Source organism: Ornithodoros turicata, chromosome 4, assembly GCF_037126465.1.
Source record: "Ornithodoros turicata isolate Travis chromosome 4, ASM3712646v1, whole genome shotgun sequence".
Taxonomy (NCBI): domain Eukaryota; kingdom Metazoa; phylum Arthropoda; class Arachnida; order Ixodida; family Argasidae; genus Ornithodoros; species Ornithodoros turicata.
The window spans coordinates 60,849,625-60,870,807 of NC_088204.1; the positions used below are offsets into that span (position 1 = coordinate 60,849,625).

General features: G+C 47.4%; 1 protein-coding gene across 1 annotated transcript in view; it reads right to left on the bottom strand.

Annotated features, from left to right (window-relative positions):
• The window catches only part of LOC135391645 (nidogen-1-like), a 61,541-nt gene that overhangs the window by 10,866 nt on the left and 29,492 nt on the right, over positions 1 to 21,183 (bottom strand). The window contains exons 4-10 of the mRNA XM_064621972.1: positions 19,012 to 19,226; positions 12,146 to 12,388; positions 9,425 to 9,625; positions 6,095 to 6,319; positions 2,136 to 2,285; positions 1,703 to 1,825; positions 517 to 894 (exon numbers count right to left, since the gene is read on the bottom strand). Coding sequence (XP_064478042.1) covers positions 517 to 894; positions 1,703 to 1,825; positions 2,136 to 2,285; positions 6,095 to 6,319; positions 9,425 to 9,625; positions 12,146 to 12,388; positions 19,012 to 19,226 — 1,535 coding nt within the window. The remainder of the gene's footprint in view (positions 1 to 516; positions 895 to 1,702; positions 1,826 to 2,135; positions 2,286 to 6,094; positions 6,320 to 9,424; positions 9,626 to 12,145; positions 12,389 to 19,011; positions 19,227 to 21,183) is intronic.

Consider the following 21,183-nt stretch of genomic DNA (forward strand, 5'->3'; position numbering starts at 1 on the left):
TATTGAGAGCGTCCGCTTATGAATGCGACATTGGATGAAAGCTACGCCCATCTTGAGTTGCTGGACTCCGAGTGACTGAAGACTGAAAACATGTTCCTACATATATATATATGCAAGATGTGCGCATCCCAACGACGTAAAATTATTTGTGTAGTGTGTATGCGTGACACCGAAGCAGCACTTGGGCAAAACAGGGCGCTGATAGAGCCGGACGGGCTGTCCTCCCGCAGCTCTGTAACAACCGTTCCATTACCGGAAACAGTAACGGAAACGAAACGGAAACGAAATTGAAAGGCTGGTATCAGAAATGGATAACGGAAACTAAAAAATAGCAGTAACGAAAATGGAAACGGTAACCAAAATACGTCCGTTATCCTTCCCTGCGCGCAGCGCTAGTGCTAAACCTACAACTGTCTCACCCGGCGCCGTACTCTCTTGCACCACATCGGCACTCCGCTGAACTAGTACCGGTGGTGCAGGCCAAATCGATGAGACCTAAAGAAACAAAACTCGTACCGATCCTCCTGCAAGATATCACTCCATCGCCTTCGAACCCGTCGTTGCAGACGCAGCGATAATCCCTGTCGCACGTGGCATCCGGATGACATTCCCTGCAGGACCTCCTGCTGCAGGTAGAGCCGTCTCCCTCAAACGGAGCCCTGCATCTACACACGTACTTCCCGCTCCGGGGGTCCAACTGGCAGTCGGCGTTGGTATCGCACAGTTGTGGCGCAAGCCTGCAGTCAGCTATAAGGCCCGCCGACTGGATGCACGTGCGGCCGTCACCCTGGTAGCCGGGCCCACAGCGGCACCGAATCCCGACACCTGGTGCGGCTTCCACGCACTCAGCGAAAATGTGACAGTTGAGATCGGCGCAGGAGGATGTCCTAGATTCTGCGAAAGGATAATTGCTGATCAGAGAAGGCGAGAGAGTGGCACTTGAGCGGGATAAGAATAAACGAAGAGTTTTGTCCAAGAGACACATTTCAACTACGTCTTGACATTGTAGCTGACGTTCGAACTTCGGGATTATTTGTCGCTATACCTATACATATTGTGATTTTAACTTTCTGTATAAGGTGCATTGTGTTCGCGAGTGGTTCACCTTCCCTGGGAAGGGGAACTTCCCTGTATCTTTCGAAGTTTCACGTCTGTTCCTTGCAGGTCTCCACCGATGTGTCCTTCTGGACCCTCTTTTTAGCTACCCTTTTGTAATCATTTGATCCGATACGATATATTCGTCGTTTTAATGTATTCTAGTGCCAGTCCAGTTTTACCGACAGTTACGTTATCCGTTTGTTGCAGGACGGCTCTGCATCGTCTAAGAAGGTTCCACGCCAAGTGTTTCTGGAAATTAGTAGGCGCATCCAATAGTGCTTCGTGGGCCTCGACCGTGACGGTGGAACTGTCGCGCCACACTATACAAGGATTATTTCTTATCATCATCGTGATTCATTCTGTTGCAGCTCATCAGTGGCGTAGCCAGAGGGAGGTTTGGGGGTTCAAACTCTCGGAAACCGCACCTTTAGTAGTGCATTTGGGAGAGGGAAACGAGGTTGAAATCTTCCTCCCTCATGTAATGTTCGCATCGACCCCCCCCCCCCCCAGAAATATTTTACTTGTTACTCTACTACAGCTCATTATATATCAGATTCAAATCAACTCTCCGCATTATTCCCCATCTACTTTCATATCTACTCACTCTGACAATGCAGACCATCTCCCGTGAATCCAGGACGACATCGGCATGCGAAGCTTCCTTCCAGGTTGACGCATTCAGCCATGGCGTGGCAGTTATCTCTTCCCGTCGCACACTCATCCATATCTGCGTTGATGATTGCCATTAGCATGCTGATTATTGACAAATCTAATGAACGTATTTCTTACGAAGGTCATTCAATTGTCACTATAGCAATGCATGAATCCTTGTCGGAAAACTCAGTAAAAACATCAGCACAACCGGATCCAGTCACGTAATTTTGGCGCTGTGCTTTTGTGATGTCACTTGACCTCTTGGAGGTTTGTATTCCAGCGCACGCAGTTCTCGAAATAACGAGCACCGCTTGGATTATGAACGTGGTTACAAGATGCACATCATGGGTACCAATGTGTCCCAAAACAAAGAAGCCTCTTACCTACACAAGCCGTCTGAACAGCGCACGTTGTGCAACTTTCAGCCTGATGCAGCTGCTCGTACCCTCTATCGCACTGGCAGCGGTACTCTGTACCGTCCGGAATACAGCTGCTGTGGGCAGGACATTCGGCAGCGTCGCAGGGACTTACTCCTGCGTCGTAAGTTGTGGATCAACAGGAATAGTAACTCGGTTCGGAATTTGTAAACTTTTCCTTTGTCGCAGTTGTCATATTCGTTTGAAATGCGAAAAGATTGATTGACGCACACATGCGCGCAACAATGACGGAACGCAGTCATCTTGTCGTGCAACATTACCCGTACCAGACAGAAGCAAAGGCGCGTTTGTACGCGATGTCGCGCAGCATACCGGGTGTTTCAGGAAGGTCTCCCGGCTGAATAATTCATAGACAGGTGGCGCCATCGAATAACTTTCTCTTTGGTAAATATCATTGGGACAACGGCTATGAACCGAGAAGTGAGCGGCTCATTTGCGTACGCTCACTAATTAAATAAACATCCTAACTTTTAAATTTTACTTCGTACGCTTTCGGAACCACTGTTTTACGTGTTGGGACCTTCAGCGAGAAATATTCCAAGAAAAAAACTGCGTCGACACTTAGTGATTTTTTCGAGTAATTAATCGGTTTCGGTTTACATATTTCTTGCGCGGAGCAGTGCACCAATGCGCTCTTTGCATTAGCTATCCGGCTGTCAATTTCGTGTTCACCCGCCTGGTTCACGCACGGGGGCGACGGAAGATTATAGGAACAGCCGCAAGAGACGCTTTGGCATTCCACCGTCAAAACGGTTGGCGGTGGTTGTGACGAACAGAACTGGATCGCATAACGCAAACCTGGCCAACAGACGGTTTCAGGAAATCCCCGTGCTCGTTGCGCACGCGTTGCATCCTGGGCCCTTACTGTCATGGGGGAAGGGAGAATGGTCAATCACGTTTCGTTTTCGCTGACCTTGACACGTCGTGGACAACTGCAGAGAGAGGAAAAATCTCAACAGTTTGGAGGCATTCTCCTTTCCGGTAACACGTTCCCAGAGTTCAAAGCGACGCCAAGCTGTGATTTTCTGAAGTCGTCTATTATATCCCGAACGATATCGTTCTCATTTCTGAGATTTGTTAGAAACGTCGTGCGTACGTTTTTTTGTGACAGTTATGTAGTTACGTTAATCGTCACAAGAAGGCGTACGCCCAGCGCTTTCCACAAATCAGGGGTACAGTAATGGTACATGTATCATTGTGCGCAATATGGTTGGCCGCTCAGAAGGCAAACCTCGCCCCGTTTTCCTCTACGACACTCTACACTAGCCTACATTCTTAAAAATGAGTTTCACCACATAGCACGCTCCTAGCCAACCATCATTCCGAATGACAACGTTCTCGTCCTTGATTTGTTGAAAACGTGGGGCGGAGCCATTTTGTGACACTTATGCTATATTCATAATTGTCACAAAAAAGGCGTACGCCTCCCGTTTTCAGCAAATCAGGGAATATAACGATATCATTCGAGATTATGGTTGGCTAGGAGCGTGCTATGCGGTGAAGTCCATTTCTAAGAGTGTAGTCTACTGGCCGTTCAGAGCGTTATGTGGTGAGGTTCCGTTTTAAAGGCGTGGGACGAGAATCTGCCGTTCTTATTGTGAACATTACTTATAGCAGCTCTTTAGGCACTAACTGGGGATGCTCTTGGCCGCATGAGTACGCAATACGCCAATTAGGGTTCGGAATACCGAGCCGTTTTACGATCCCGGGATTTCGGGATTTCTAAATCTGAATCCCGGGACGGGATCGGGATTTTTTTGCAACTATCCCCAGGATCTAACCCTCAAGGATTTAATCCAACCTAGGATTACCCCAGGATTTAACCCAAGTTGTAACCCTCGCAAAATGCAAATAGTCAAAAATACTTCTTCGTCGAATAATTCTGCTATTCATTCGAACCGGTATTCAGTTTCTTATTCGATATGTCACCTGCACTCTTAAAAATGAACTTCACCGCATAGCACGCTCCTAACCAACCATCAGCTCGAATGATATCGTTATCTGCAAGGGTTTGTTGAAAACGGGAGGCGTACGCCTTTTTTGTGACAATTATGAACAGCATAAGTGTCACAAATATTGGATAGATTGTATGCCAGTATTGGCCTAATTGGTACAGTATGGGAAATACAGTGGCCATATCTGAGGCTAAAGCAGGCACGCCGATACTTGGCCCATCTTGGACCACTTTGCAGTCGCAAAGTCGGACCAATAGTGGCATCCCATCTATTCAATACATGCCCACTCTGGGACCCACATGGACCGACTTTCCAAGAGGGACCTGTTTCTCACAATCTCTTGCGCCAGGAGGTGCCTTTTGGTATTTCCGCCTGTCCTTATTTGTGACCCATAAACCAAACGCAATGGTGCCTTGTCAGCCTAGGGTTCCCAACCGTATTTTGGACCCGAGGACTCAACAGGATTTATAACGACATAAAATGGATCTACACTCTTAGAAATGAACTTCACCGCATAGCACGCTCCTAGCCAACCATCATCTCGAATGATATCGTTATCTGCCCTGATTTGTTGAAAACGGGATGCGTACGCCATTTTTGTGACAATTATGCACATCATAAGTGTCACAAAAAAGGCATACGCCTCCCGTTTTCAACAAATCAGGGAAGATAAGAATATCATTCGAGATGATGGTTGACTCTGAGCACGCTATGCGGTGAAGTTCATTTTTAAGAGTGTATGGATGCAAATATTATAATGGATGAAAATGAAATGCACTGAGATGGTTAGTCCCGACGGGGGTGTAGCCAGCGCATCTAAGAAAAAAAAAGGCGTGAAAAGGTGGTAGCTTCTATAGTTACCACCTAGGCCAACATAGCGTCTGATAAAGGGTGTAAAAGAGTGGTAAAAGCAATTATCATATATCCAAATTGCTACAAAAAGGCGTACGACACCGTCGCTCACCGAATCAGAAGCGGTAACCCTATCATTCGTAGGCAGCAAGTAGAACTTTGCAATCTTTTAGGCATAACATATGCGACAACTATTACCTCCTAAAAGGTGTAACTGCTCCACCCTTTTTTTCTAAGAGCGCGGCATAACTACGTTCGTGCTACGACGAACGTACAATGCACTTACGTCGAATACAGTGCGCGAGTTCACGACTTTGTGAAGCCGGCTGACACCGCCGGCCAACAATGACACCCATCGAGACAGCTTACGATATTTTGCTGCGCACAGAGAAACAACGAAAAGAAAAAGCCAATCCCAGTGACTATCGCGACAGTTTACGGTCTGTAGCTGCGCAAGAAAGGTACTGCAAAAACGAAAACAGAAATAAAGAAAGAAGGTCATGCACTCGCGCAGTCTTCCAAGATTGATTGACTTCGAAAACTGCTCGGGTGCGTGCACTGCAGCTGCTCGGTGATGCATAAAATAATACCCCTGTCACACGGGCATTTTCGATCCTGCTCGACCTAACCTGCTTGAACCCAATGCAGATCGGATGGTGCTACACGGCCGCTTCCAAGCAGGATCGAACTTTGATCCTGCTTGACTCAAGACAGTTCCCATAACAGGATTGAGAATTTCAAGACGGCTCGACGGCCGCCATTTGCATCCTCGACCCCGGTGAACTGTCATAACTTAAGACGGACATGCGCGCGAAGCTACAAATGATGCTTACATCGGTATACGATAAATTACCACTAATATGGCTGTTATATAGGAAACGCGAAATTAATGAGTTCCGTTTATTCATTTGCACAGGTCAACCATTCAATGCGCATTGAAAGTGGCCGTGTAGCAGCGTCAAAACTCGAGCGTGCTCGGGAAGTTCGATGCAGATCGGATTCGAGAAGGATCGAAATGCCCGTGTGACAGGGGTATAAAGTTTACGTTGTTTGCTGTAATCTGCCGTATAATATGATGGCTTTGGGAAAGTCTCTTACCACTGAGAGGTGCGATGGTGGCTGCATGGGCGTAACGGACGATGCTGTCCGTCGGATCGAATGTGATATAGTTCCTGTTGACGTGAAGGCGCTGTGTGCTGCTCTGGGCTTCAGGAGAGTGCGGGCATTGCTCGAAAGAGATAGTCTGATCCACCACGTAAGGGATGGGAAGCGAAGAACTGCCTTCCAACTGGAGGCTGTGCGCTAGGTGGGAACGCACCACGCCTGGGAGGAAGCCACGCCATTTCAGGCTTGTACAAGATACTCACAAAAAAGTATTCAACGAAGCAGGTATATATATATTGGGTGAGTCAAGTCCAAGATGGCTGCAGAAAAAGTATTTAAAGGGGCTATGAACTCTTAAAAATGAACTTCACCACATAGCACGCTCCTAGCCACCCATCATCCCGAATGACAACGTTATCGCCCGAGATTTGTTGAAAACGGGAGACGGAGCCTATTTTGTGTTCATTATGCACGGCACAGAATAGGCTCCGCCTCCCGTTTTGAACAAATCAGGGGCGATAACCCTATCATTCTTGGCAACGGTTGGCACACAGCGTGCTATGTGGTGAAGTTCTTTTTTTAAGAGTGTACCAAGCTATCACGCCGACTGTGTCGGCTCCAAACGGCGATTTTAACCTGTTTGCTGTGACACGTTTTGTATAGATGGAACGGATAGGTCTGTATCTTCACCACATAAAGCACGCTGCTAGCCAACTATGTTTGAATGAATGAATGATGTTTGATGAACGAATGATAGTGTTATCGCTGGTGATTGGAAGACAGAGGGGGGCGTACGCCTTTTTGTGGCAATTTGGATATGAAAATTGTCACAAAAAGGCGTGCTCCCCCTCTGTCTTCTAATCACCAGCGATAACACTATCATTAGTGGCAATGGTTGGCGCGCATCATGCTATGCGGTGAAGCTCTGTTTTTAGAGTGTCATTCGTGGCAATGGTTGGCGCACAGCGTGCTATGCGGTGAAATGCTGTTTTTAGAGTGCAGAACCAGAACCAGAGAACTTTGGCTGTGACATGTTTTGTATATGATAAGTCTGTATCTTCACCACATAAAGCACGCTGCTAGCCAACTATCATCCCCAATGACAATGTTCTCTGGTTCTGCACTAATATATAGCATATGTAGAGCACAAAGCGCATTGCAGAGAGGCAAAAGAGAAGATTTCGCTCTACCTCCGGTGTCACGTACAGAGAAGTATCTTCGAAGTAACTTGGGAAATAAGTAGAAGATACTGAAAAAGTACTTATAAGCTAAAGTATAAGTACTGACCATTGAAAGTATTTGCAAGATACCAGGTTATTCGCAAAAGTATTTAAGATAGGTAGCTTAAATTATCTGTTCAAGTTACTGTATACAAGCACGAGGGGTGTTCAAGTCAAACCGGGACTTGTCATTTTGCGCAAAAGTAAAATGAACTTACAGGCGAGAAATTACTTTTATTTTTCAACGTAATCTCCAGCTGCACTAATGCACTTGTCCCAGCGTTTAACGAGGGCTTGGATGCCAGCAGTGTAGAAATCCGTACCGGCGGGTCGCAGCCATGATCGGACCGCATTCTTGACCTCGTCGTCGCAGCTGAAGTGGCGGCCCCGAAGGAACGCCTTCAGTGGCCCGAAGAGATGGAAATGGCTGGGGGGGGGGGGACGTCTGGACTGTAAGGGGGATGTGGCAGCAACTCCCAGCCAAGTTCCTGTAAGGTGCGTGTCGTGAGATGCGCGGTTTGCGGGCATGCATTGTCCTGTAGGAGGACTCCTTTGGTGATGAGGCCCAGCAGCTTTTGCTTCAGCGCCTTATGCACATCCCTGAGAACCTGGCAGTATTATGCACTATTGATGGTGGTACCACTGGGCAGAAAATCAGCATGAACAACGCCAGCCTTGTCCCACAAAACCGTGGCCATGAGCTTACCCGCAGACGACGTGCTTCGGAACTTCTTGGGAGCTGGCGAGCCCGGATGCTTCCACTGTTTTGATGCGCGTTTAGACTCAGGAGTGAAATGGTGCACCCACGTTTCATCGCACGTGATGATCCGATCAAGGAACGGCTGTCCTTCAGCGTCGAAACGATACCTTAGCTCTTGGGAGATTTCCAGTCTTCTCTGCCGGAGAACTGAGAGCTGCCTCGGGACCCAACGGGCACTAATTTTCCGAAACTGGAGGTGTTCATGAATGATAGTGTTCAACATTCCCACAGAAAGGTCCGTCGTTCGAGCCAGTTCGAGATATGTTATCCGTAGGTCCTTGAGGATCAGGCGCTCCACAAGTTGGGTGTTCTCAGGAACTCTGACAATGGGCTTTGAGCCGCCCCAGCCGGGATCATCCTGCACTGATGTACGGCCGTCTCGGAACCGTTTGCACCACTCAAACGCTTTGCTGCGGATAAGTGTATCGTGGCCATACTGAGCCTGAAGTCTTCTGTGAATTTCAGATGACTTTACGCCTTCATTCACGAGGAACTTCATGACAATTAGCTGTTCGATGTGCCCGCTCACCTCTTTGTCGGCCACCTTGTCCAGAACGTGTCTTCTATTTTGCACAAACTTTGGACCACCACGTGGTGAACACGCAGGCCTGTCGCGCGTGAAAATGACGAAAAGGTAGTAGCGCGAGTCATTTGTACACTCAGGAGACAGAAAGTCCCGGTTTGACTTGAACACCCCTCGTATGTATGTCGTTATTGTTGCAATGAACAGCGACATGACGCGCAACACACGCAACTAGCCACCCATCATCTTGAGTGACATCGTTCTCGGGAATACTGACAGACAGACGGACATAGACTAGAAAAGAAAAACAGCTAAAGCTTGCAACGTTCAGCACCCATTAAAGGCGTTGTCTGCTCCGTTGCGAGAGGTACATAAGCGCAGCACACACACCAGTACTAAAAAAAAACTAAAGGAAATTACACTTTAAGATTTCCAACACAGTTACTGCGCACGGAATACTCCCAAAAATCGGTTGACCGTCATTGCTGATAATTCTCTAATTAGTCGAGACTGGTCCAGGAGGGCAACTAGAATAGTGATGGTGTGGTCTTTGATTTGAACACGTTGAAACCTAGCACGGAGAGACCAATAATAACCTATTCAGCGTTAGACCAAAGCTAGAAGAGACTCGATAACAAGAGTGGGGCGCGAACTCGCGGGTGGCCAGGCTTATCTTTCTGCCACAGTTGGAACCGTCACTGGCTTGTGATGGGTCTGTCATGACGTCTTCTAACGCTATCTCAGATCACTAGCTCACAGCTCTCTTAGGAATTCACTTTCTTCGGACGCTCAACTAACGCGAACGCGACTGAGTCTCATACCAAGAAATGGCCTGTGATAGTCCTCCGTGAAGTCTGGGACCGTGATCTTGGAGCCCTGTGCAAGAGATGGTAGCGAGCCACGGACTTCCACAGACATGCGCATCATGTTGAAGGCATCAACACCCATGTACTGCTCCGTGATGGTCACGTGATGTCCTGTCTGCGGGAACGTCACATCCGCCGTTCGGTTGAAGACGCCACCTGCACATTGATTTGTTTTTAATGATGCTGCGATATCGACGAAACAGACATACAAAAAGGGAAGGGAGTGGGTTTTGTAGTTTTGATTTTTATAGCACGAACGCCGACTCTACAACGGTCCAGTTGGTCATTTTTGCAACACACTCTCCTGGTGTGCTGAAGAATGTTGAAAGGACATGGGTACATGCCATTGCTGGACACTTCACATCTAACATGTAATTGCCACATAACGTCGTACACCCCCTATCTTTAAATCACAAGTGATAACGATTTCATTATGTGCAGGAGTTGACCATTGCGTGTTTTTAGAGCGTGTGACAATATAATAAATGAGTGATTATACGGATGTGTGGTATGAGATTAAGCGACATGGTTATTGAAATGAGGTGAAAAGCTACAAGACCTCATGCGGAAATATCGCCGGAAAGCACGTGACGCAATAAGGTTTATTACAACTGTCTATTTACCGAAAAAATCTGGAGCTGTCTACTGATTTTGAGATGAGTCGTATTTGATTGTAAGCTATACGATGCTGCATACAAAATTCCAACTAACACAGTGCCCTGTGCTTTTAGATAAACAAGCAAAAGTTTTCACGATGAAGTGAGCAGGAGCTACCGCACCTTGACCGGAGGTCACAAGAGAGTGTGACCGAGATAAAGATGATCCAGGGTGGTTTTGAGATATGAGAGAAAGTAACTAGCAAATTTTAACTGCTGCACTTCTTTGGTGCAAGCCTCCAGCTGGGGAGTCATTTTTACACTACTGTCACGTGACGACCTCTGGGACGCTGGGGCTTCCAAAAATTACATACATATTAGAAGACCCGGTTGTTGTGTCGATGCAAGGACGAGAAGAACGAGGGACAGGTACGAAAGGGGGTAGCTCCGGCTACTGCTCCGAGGACGAAGAAGAAGAAGGTAGCTCGCGCAGAGCGGACCGGAACATTCGTCCGGACGAGACCGTCCATCACTTCTTCCTTGATTGCCCCTCCTATGTCACCATTCGTCGTCGACTTCTCGTTCCCCCTCTTCTCTCCATCGGTGCTCCGCTCTCCCTGACATCTCTGCTATCCCTCGGAGCCTCCCATAACGGCGTTAGGGACCACACTATTCTCCATTGTATCATCTCGTTCATCTCCAGCTCTAACCGGTTCTAACTCGTTTTTACCATCCTGGTGATTGCACCTCCTTAGTCCTGGCCAATCTCTCTTGCGGATAAGCGCCATCCCGCTCGAAGAGCAACAACAACAACAACATTCGTGGCATTCCGTTATGCCATAATTCTGTTTCGGGCACTAGTCCAGTTGTGTCTGATGTCAATAAAGACGTCAGTTTGACGCAGTCGACAGGATGAACCTGCATCCCCCACCAGTATTTCTGCCTTCCCCTGGAAAACGGGCCGTTCCCTGGGAGGAGTGGATACAGCCCTTCGCCACCTACGTGAAGGTCTGCGGTGGAATGGGATATGCGCCTACACGTAAGAAGTCTTATTCTACTGAGCTGTCTTGGAGTGGAGGGATAACGGGTATTCCGTAGTTTACCTGTTACGACAGTCTCCTCGACCGTCGACGAGAGGGAAGACGTGTATGCTGCCGCGGTGCAGAGCTTATAGCGCTTCTACTTGCCAGCCCTAAATAGAACGGTCGAACGATACCGGTTCCGTGCAAGGGCGCAACATCCAGGTGAATCGATTAATGAATTTGTTACAGCGCTGCGAACCCTTAGTACAAACTGCAACTTTGAGGTCATGGCTGAAGACATGATTTGTGACCAGTTGGTGGAAAAGACATTTGGTCAGGCTGTCAGGGATCGCCTTCTACTACAGCCCTACCTGACCTTGGACACTGCTCTGGCAATTGCATAGCAAGTGGAGCAAGCGAAAAAAGAATCTGCTCTCCTGGCTGGTCAGCAACACCACGCTACCGTGTCACCTGCTCGCCATGAGAAGAAAATGCATGCTATAGATGCATGCTATAGATGTGGGCCGATAAAGCACTTGGTGAACAGTCTCAGTTGTCCTGCTAGGAAAAAAACTTGCCGGTCATGTACGAGGAAAGGACACTTCGAGTCAGTGTGCCGACAGAAGTCCTCAGTACAAGCAAACTCTACTGTCAAGGAGATGGACGTAGACGTCTATGCAACATCGACGTCCAACACAAAGTCAATTTCCTGTCAAATACAGGCTGCGGCCGTTCCTTTACGTCTTCTGGTCGACACTGTCTGATGTCAATAAAGACATAACACTGATGTATCACCTTGAGCAAGAACCGTGAACACAATACACAGCACAGAATTTTAAATCTACTTTACAGGCTCTTCACTGGACGTCCCTCGTATCATGTACGTATAAAAAACAAGACGCATGTTCAAGCCACCTCTTCAAGTCCTCGCAACTACGCAGAAGCTTAAAAGAAACGGAGCTGTAGGTGCTCACCAGGACTACCACATAGCTGCATAAGCAAGTAAGATGTTAATAGTTAGGTAGAGCGGTGAGGAAGAAATAGTCTGAAAGGCCAACCGGTGAGCATGAAGCCGTTGAAAGCTTCGTGTCCCTTGGGCACCGCAAACATCCACCCTACGACTCCTCCCAGAGTCAGCAGTGCTTGGAGGTCGCTGCCCAGAGATGTTGGGACGACACGGCTCAATGACGTGTAAGACCTTCCATCGGTGGGCACCACGTAAGAATGCACATCCACTTCCTTGCTCAGGGGAACATCGTTGAGGATCCCCTTCAGTTTACCGGTAATCCTCTGGGCTGTGCCTGCAACAGCGAGGAATGTGGCTTACATGTAACTCTCGGATGATCAAGTGAAAGTAGATCGAAGCAGAATCCTCAAGCCGGGAGCCACCCACATTTCGAACAGCAACTGTTCTTCTAAAGGCCCAAGTGGCAGAAGTCTCTTGTTCGAAATATGGGCTGCATCCGACCTGAAGCCTCCGCTTCAATATAGGAAATTCCAAAATCCCACGTCGCAAAACAGGTGGAACATCTGATGATCGCGCAAAATCAATTCGTCGGGATCCGACCATATTACGTACCGGAGCCTGTCCTACAGAGTCCATTAGGAGAACAGTCTTGTCTCCAAGACAACGACGGTTCCCAACGATCAGCTTTCTCGATCATTTCACGTTTGTCGCATGCGTTTTATGGGTTCTTAATAAATTGATTATTTCCTTATTTAAAACTAACGAATCCAAAGTGTTTCGCTTGTGCACTCTTAAAAATGAACTTCACCACATAGCACGCTCCTAGCCAACCATCACCCCGAATGACAACGTTCTCGCCCTAGATTTGTTGAAAACGGGAGGAGGAGCCTATTTTGTGCCGTGCATAATGGGGCAAAATATGGTGCTCCTCCCGTTTTCATCAAATCTAGGGCGAGAACGTTGTCATTCGGGGTGATGGTTGGCTAGGAGCGTGCTATGTGGTGAAGTTCATTTTTAAGAGTGTGGGGTGGAGTCAGGTGCACCTTCTCCTTCAACATGTCACAACTACACTGTTAAAACAGAACTTCACCATATAGCACGCTCCTAGCCAACCATCATTCCGAATAATATCATTCTGTGTATTGATTTGTTGAAAATGAGAGGAGGCGCCTATCTGGGACAGATTATCTTGTCCCAGATAGGCGCCTCCCTCCTGTTTTGAACAAATAATGACGCAGAATGATATCATTCGGTATGATGGTTGGTTAGGAGCGTGCTATGTGGTGAAGTTCTGTTTTGACAGTGTACACTCTTAAAAATGAACTTCACCGCATAGCACGCTCTTAGCCAACCATAACCTCGAATGACATCGTTCTCTCCCCTGATTTGCTGGAAACGGGAGGCGTACGCCATTTTTGTGACAATTATGAACTGCATAAGTGTCACAAAAAAGGCGTACACCTCCCGTTTTCAACAAATCACGGGCAAGAACGATGTCATTCGAGACGATGGTTGGCTAGGAGCGTGCTATGTGGTGAAGTTCGTTTTTAAGAGTGTACGCTTTTATAACAGAGCTTCACCACCCAACACGCTCCATGTAGGTCAGCCGTTGCAGAGAGTGATGCCGTTATCACTCGTGATTTGCGGGAAGCGTGGCGCATACGGCTATTTGTGACAATTACCATGACCCCATAATTGTCACAAAAAGGCGTACGCCTACATTTTTCAACAAATCAGGAAAGTGAACGATGTCATTCCGGTTGATGTTGGACTAGCCGCGTACTATGCGATGAAGTTCTGTTTTCCTGTGTTTTCTTCGGGCGCTGTCAGACATACGTCGATCGGCACAGTTGACTTAGAAGTCGGCCCGGGACGCACATTTCCCTCAGAGCGTTAGTCGTGACGTTGCCCCCACCTCTGTGAGGCCGACATCGGCAAGCCATTTCAGCACTACCACCACCACCACTATCTGTTTTAATAGTTTCTGCGTCAATCGCACGCTCTGCTACACTCTTAAAAATGAGGGAAGGGAGGGGGGGGGGGGGGTAATGTCGAAATTGGCTTGCCGTTGTTAGCCACACGCGTATGAGCATCGTCACGACTTAAAAATGAACTCCACCGCGTGGCACGCCCCTCGCCAACCATCATCCCGAATGACATCGTTCTCGTCCCTAATTTGTTAAAAACTGAAGGCGTACGCATTTTTTGTACCACATATGCATAATTGTAAAGAAAAAGGAGTATGCCTTCCGTTTTCAACAAATCAAGGGCGAGAACGATGTATTCGGGACGAACGTTGGCTAGCCAGGAACGTGCTATCTGGTGGAGTTCATTTTTAAGACGTGTAGGGCACGCCCCTGAGGGGGATATTTATTAGAAGACAAAAAATAAAGACGGAAAGGACAGCCAAACGAGTGTACACTCTTAAAAATGAACTTCACCGCATAGCACGCTCTTAGCCAACCATAACCTCGAATGACATCGTTCTCTCCCCTGATTTGCTGGAAACGGGAGGCGTACGCCATTTTTGTGACAATTATGAACTGCATAAGTGTCACAAAAAAGGCGTACACCTCCCGTTTTCAACAAATCACGGGCAAGAACGATGTCATTCGAGACGATGGTTGGCTAGGAGCGTGCTATGTGGTGAAGTTCGTTTTTAAGAGTGTACGCTTTTATAACAGAGCTTCACCACCCAACACGCTCCATGTAGGTCAGCCGTTGCAGAGAGTGATGCCGTTATCACTCGTGATTTGCGGGAAGCGTGGCGCATACGGCTATTTGTGACAATTACCATGACCCCATAATTGTCACAAAAAGGCGTACGCCTACATTTTTCAACAAATCAGGAAAGTGAACGATGTCATTCCGGTTGATGTTGGACTAGCCGCGTACTATGCGATGAAGTTCTGTTTTCCTGTGTTTTCTTCGGGCGCTGTCAGACATACGTCGATCGGCACAGTTGACTTAGAAGTCGGCCCGGGACGCACATTTCCCTCAGAGCGTTAGTCGTGACGTTGCCCCCACCTCTGTGAGGCCGACATCGGCAAGCCATTTCAGCACTACCACCACCACCACTATCTGTTTTAATAGTTTCTGCGTCAATCGCACGCTCTGCTACACTCTTAAAAATGAGGGAACGGAGGGGGGGGGGGGGTAATGTCGAAATTGGCTTGCCGTTGTTAGCCACACGCGTATGAGCATCGTCACGACTTAAAAATGAACTCCACCGCGTGGCACGCCCCTCGCCAACCATCATCCCGAATGACATCGTTCTCGTCCCTAATTTGTTAAAAACTGAAGGCGTACGCATTTTTTGTACCACATATGCATAATTGTAAAGAAAAAGGAGTATGCCTTCCGTTTTCAACAAATCAAGGGCGAGAACGATGTATTCGGGACGAACGTTGGCTAGCCAGGAACGTGCTATCTGGTGGAGTTCATTTTTAAGACGTGTAGGGCACGCCCCTGAGGGGGATATTTATTAGAAGACAAAAAATAAAGACGGAAAGGACAGCCAAACGAGTGTACACTCTTAAAAATGAACTTCACCGCATAGCACGCTCTTAGCCAACCATAACCTCGAATGACATCGTTCTCTCCCCTGATTTGCTGGAAACGGGAGGCGTACGCCATTTTTGTGACAATTATGAACTGCATAAGTGTCACAAAAAAGGCGTACACCTCCCGTTTTCAACAAATCACGGGCAAGAACGATGTCATTCGAGACGATGGTTGGCTAGGAGCGTGCTATGTGGTGAAGTTCGTTTTTAAGAGTGTACGCTTTTATAACAGAGCTTCACCACCCAACACGCTCCATGTAGGTCAGCCGTTGCAGAGAGTGATGCCGTTATCACTCGTGATTTGCGGGAAGCGTGGCGCATACGGCTATTTGTGACAATTACCATGACCCCATAATTGTCACAAAAAGGCGTACGCCTACATTTTTCAACAAATCAGGAAAGTGAACGATGTCATTCCGGTTGATGTTGGACTAGCCGCGTACTATGCGATGAAGTTCTGTTTTCCTGTGTTTTCTTCGGGCGCTGTCAGACATACGTCGATCGGCACAGTTGACTTAGAAGTCGGCCCGGGACGCACATTTCCCTCAGAGCGTTAGTCGTGACGTTGCCCCCACCTCTGTGAGGCCGACATCGGCAAGCCATTTCAGCACTACCACCACCACCACTATCTGTTTTAATAGTTTCTGCGTCAATCGCACGCTCTGCTACACTCTTAAAAATGAGGGAAGGGAGGGGGGGGGGGGTAATGTCGAAATTGGCTTGCCGTTGTTAGCCACACGCGTATGAGCATCGTCACGACTTAAAAATGAACTCCACCGCGTGGCACGCCCCTCGCCAACCATCATCCCGAATGACATCGTTCTCGTCCCTAATTTGTTAAAAACTGAAGGCGTACGCATTTTTTGTACCACATATGCATAATTGTAAAGAAAAAGGAGTATGCCTTCCGTTTTCAACAAATCAAGGGCGAGAACGATGTATTCGGGACGAACGTTGGCTAGCCAGGAACGTGCTATCTGGTGGAGTTCATTTTTAAGACGTGTAGGGCACGCCCCTGAGGGGGATATTTATTAGAAGACAAAAAATAAAGACGGAAAGGACAGCCAAACGAGTGTACACTCTTAAAAATGAACTTCACCGCATAGCACGCTCTTAGCCAACCATAACCTCGAATGACATCGTTCTCTCCCCTGATTTGCTGGAAACGGGAGGCGTACGCCATTTTTGTGACAATTATGAACTGCATAAGTGTCACAAAAAAGGCGTACACCTCCCGTTTTCAACAAATCACGGGCAAGAACGATGTCATTCGAGACGATGGTTGGCTAGGAGCGTGCTATGTGGTGAAGTTCGTTTTTAAGAGTGTACGCTTTTATAACAGAGCTTCACCACCCAACACGCTCCATGTAGGTCAGCCGTTGCAGAGAGTGATGCCGTTATCACTCGTGATTTGCGGGAAGCGTGGCGCATACGGCTATTTGTGACAATTACCATGACCCCATAATTGTCACAAAAAGGCGTACGCCTACATTTTTCAACAAATCAGGAAAGTGAACGATGTCATTCCGGTTGATGTTGGACTAGCCGCGTACTATGCGATGAAGTTCTGTTTTCCTGTGTTTTCTTCGGGCGCTGTCAGACATACGTCGATCGGCACAGTTGACTTAGAAGTCGGCCCGGGACGCACATTTCCCTCAGAGCGTTAGTCGTGACGTTGCCCCCACCTCTGTGAGGCCGACATCGGCAAGCCATTTCAGCACTACCACCACCACCACTATCTGTTTTAATAGTTTCTGCGTCAATCGCACGCTCTGCTACACTCTTAAAAATGAGGGAAGGGAGGGGGGGGGGGGGTAATGTCGAAATTGGCTTGCCGTTGTTAGCCACACGCGTATGAGCATCGTCACGACTTAAAAATGAACTCCACCGCGTGGCACGCCCCTCGCCAACCATCATCCCGAATGACATCGTTCTCGTCCCTAATTTGTTAAAAACTGAAGGCGTACGCATTTTTTGTACCACATATGCATAATTGTAAAGAAAAAGGAGTATGCCTTCCGTTTTCAACAAATCAAGGGCGAGAACGATGTATTCGGGACGAACGTTGGCTAGCCAGGAACGTGCTATCTGGTGGAGTTCATTTTTAAGACGTGTAGGGCACGCCCCTGAGGGGGATATTTATTAGAAGACAAAAAATAAAGACGGAAAGGACAGCCAAACGAGTGTACACTCTTAAAAATGAACTTCACCACATAGCACGCTCCTAGCCAACCATCATCTCGAATGATATCGTTAACTACCCAGACAACGGGAGACGTACGCCTTTTTTGTGACGCTTATGCTGTTCATAATTGTCACAAAAAAGGCGTACGCCTCCCGTTCTCAGCAAATCAGGGCAGATAACGATATCATTCGAGATTATGGTTGGCTACACTATAAAAACAGAGCTTCACCGCATAGCACGCTGTGCGCCAGCCATTGCCACGAGCGATATGGTTATCACTTTTGATTCGACGAGGCAGGGAGGCGTACGCCTTTTTGTGGCAATTACCAAATAGCAAAATTGTCACAAAAAGGCGTACGCCCCGCTCTCTCCTCGAATCAGAAGCGATAACTCTATCATTCGTGGCAATGGTTGGCGTACAGCGTGCTATGCGGTGAAGATCTGTTTTTAGAGTGTAGGAGCGTGTTATGCGGTGGAGTTCATTTTTAACAGCGTAGGCCTGCACGGCCCCGGCTATGGTAAACGCCCATTTGTATTTCGTCCCACACTTACGATTGGTACGTACCTACTCGCCCTAATTTTACTAAGCGAGATCGAAAATTTACCCGATTAACGGAAGGGCATCCCTCTTGTCTGAGGAAGACGGTTGGACAAACCACACTTTCAAAACAGAACTTCACCGCAAAGCACATTCTTAGGCAACCATCGTCCGGAATTGCATCGTTCGCCGCCGATTTCTTGAAAACGAGAAGAGTACGCCTCTTTGTGACACTTATGCAGTGATGTTAACTCTCACAAAAAGGCGTACGCCCTGCACTTTCCACAAATCAACAGTGATAACGGTATCATTCTGTGCGACGCACTCTAAAAACAGAGCTTCACCGCATAGCGCGTTCCTAGTCAACCACCATCCCGAATGACAACGTTCTCTCTTTTGATTTGATGAAAACGAGGGGGGGGGGTACGCCATTTTTGTGGCAATTATGTACTACATAGGTGGTACAAAAATGTGTACGTCTCCCGTTTTCAACAAATCAGGGGGGAACGATGGCATTTGGTTGACCAGGAGCGCGCTATAAGGTAAATAAAAAAATGTGAGTGCACCTGAAAAACCGATTTCTGCATTACTGCTTTCATTTTTTTTTTTCTAAGAAATCTGAAGCACTTGAAAAAAATGCCCTGTCTAGCGGCTATTGTCAAGTGTGTTACCGTTTGCGACGCAGTGTCGTCCATTTCCAAAGAGTCCTTCGTTGCATCGACAGCAGGAGCCGCCTTCGTAGTCGACACAGTTGCTAGATGGGGGACAAGGTTCCCGGGCGCAGCCAGCGACATCCAGGAATTCGCCGTTCCCTATGTCTGGCCCTACCACTTGGGGCCCGGAAACGTGGTACACCCATTGGCCTGGTACACCGGTGTTGCTCATCCTAGCCGATGGGACACAAAAGTTGATCTCATAGCATATGACCGTCTTGCCGTTTGTAAATAAATCAGGGCCTGAAGTTAGTAGAACTTGACATCAACTACTCAAAGTGTGCAACATAACCTTGAGCTCGAAGACGGAAAACAAAGACAAGTAGTAGACGAGCGAGAATCTTTAAAGGGGCACTAACATGCAAAAACAAGTTCACATCAAATTGCGTTACACGTTATGTTAATTTCGTGCTTGTTATCATAATTCAAAACTTTGATTCCGTTATGGAGCTACAATCGAAATTGTACCGGACTCTTTCTTGCTTTGGCTCTAAGCAGTGAACGTCGTTTGAGCTCGTGCATCGGTGTTTTTAGTCCATACTACGCGTTCATGCGCGTGCCACGCCATGCAGCAGTCCCGGAGAGAAACATAGTGCGCGTTGCGAAGCGGGCTGACGTCGCTGTCCGATGGACGTGAACATAAATGTTGTCAGTGGAACATTCGCGAGAACTGTTGTGGGCTACAATTCAGAAAATCCAATGTGTAAATGCATGTCCTCTGGATGCCCAGTAAACCACAAACGTCTAATGGACATCCAGAGGATGGTACACAGTGGATATTTTGGATATCTAGTAGACATCCGGATATGTCCAGCTAACGTGGAATGGATGTACTATGGATCGTCGGAAGCTCATCCATGACTGTATGAACGGATGTCCTCTGGATGTAACAGCTGGACATTTATCACATCCAATGGACGTGCTTGTGAGGCATTGCGACGTCTAATATACGTCCTATCAATGTTCCTACCGGATTAACATACGACAATATATAGACCGGATTGCAAATCTACTTTTTCAGCTATTTTGTGTGCATGAACAGCGCAAATGCCGTAGTCGTGGCCGTACCCCACCCGACACGGCTTGGGCATTTCTCAGTTTCTATTGGCGTACTGGATGGAACATATACTAAAATACCAATAGTTGCAAAACGTTTGTAACGGTGACGAGGATGTGTTTCTGCAATTAATATGTACGTCTGCAATGAGTCAAACTGCACGCTAACATTTCTGATATTCCTTCCTGACAAATATTGTGTTTGTAATTCAGGCTATTGTCTATGATGAGGTTACCTACTGAGTGGAGCTGTCAAACTGACAGGTTTCCTGTGTTGGTGGAAGAGTGCTACCTAGATACTTTGCAGAGAGGAGGACGCGAACAAATGGAAAAACTGGCGTTTACTTGTTCTCCAAATTCTCACGTTCTCGCACGATAGATTCGCTTTCCTCTAGCGCTATACGTAAAAATTACTATTGAATTGATAGTCGAAACAACGTTTCGTAAACGTACGTCTATATATTATCATAGGTTAATCCGGTAGGAACATCCGTTGGACGTATATTATACGTCGCAATGCCTGACAAGCACGTCCACTGGACGTGACACATGTCCGGCTGTTACATCCACAGGACATGCATTTATACAGTTATGGATGAGCTTCCGACGATCCATGGCACATCCATGGAACGTAATGTGGATATATCTGGATATCTATTAGACATCCCAAATGTCTTAGATGTTTGGATCTTTCTGGTGTGTCTAATAGACGTTTGTGGTTTACTGGGCCGTTCCAAAATACACATGCTCACGGTAGGCATGCGCGCGCTTCTCCTTCTGTCTCATGGATGCCGCCAATATTTGTCTCCTGCGGGATACCATTCGTTGTCGCCAAAGACGACTCTCTTTTCATTCCGTTTTTCTGGCCCACATATGTGAGGCCGACAACGGCAAGCCCTATCACCGCCACCACCACCACCGTTTTTCTTCTAAACGGTAGCGCTGTTTCAACTAATTTTGCTTGCATTACACTAATGGGAACACGGACTTTCATTTGAGAGCAAATTGTTTTTGCATTTTAGTGCCCCCTTTAAGACAAATGTCGGCACCAGTTCCCTGTGTAGTCGGCGCACA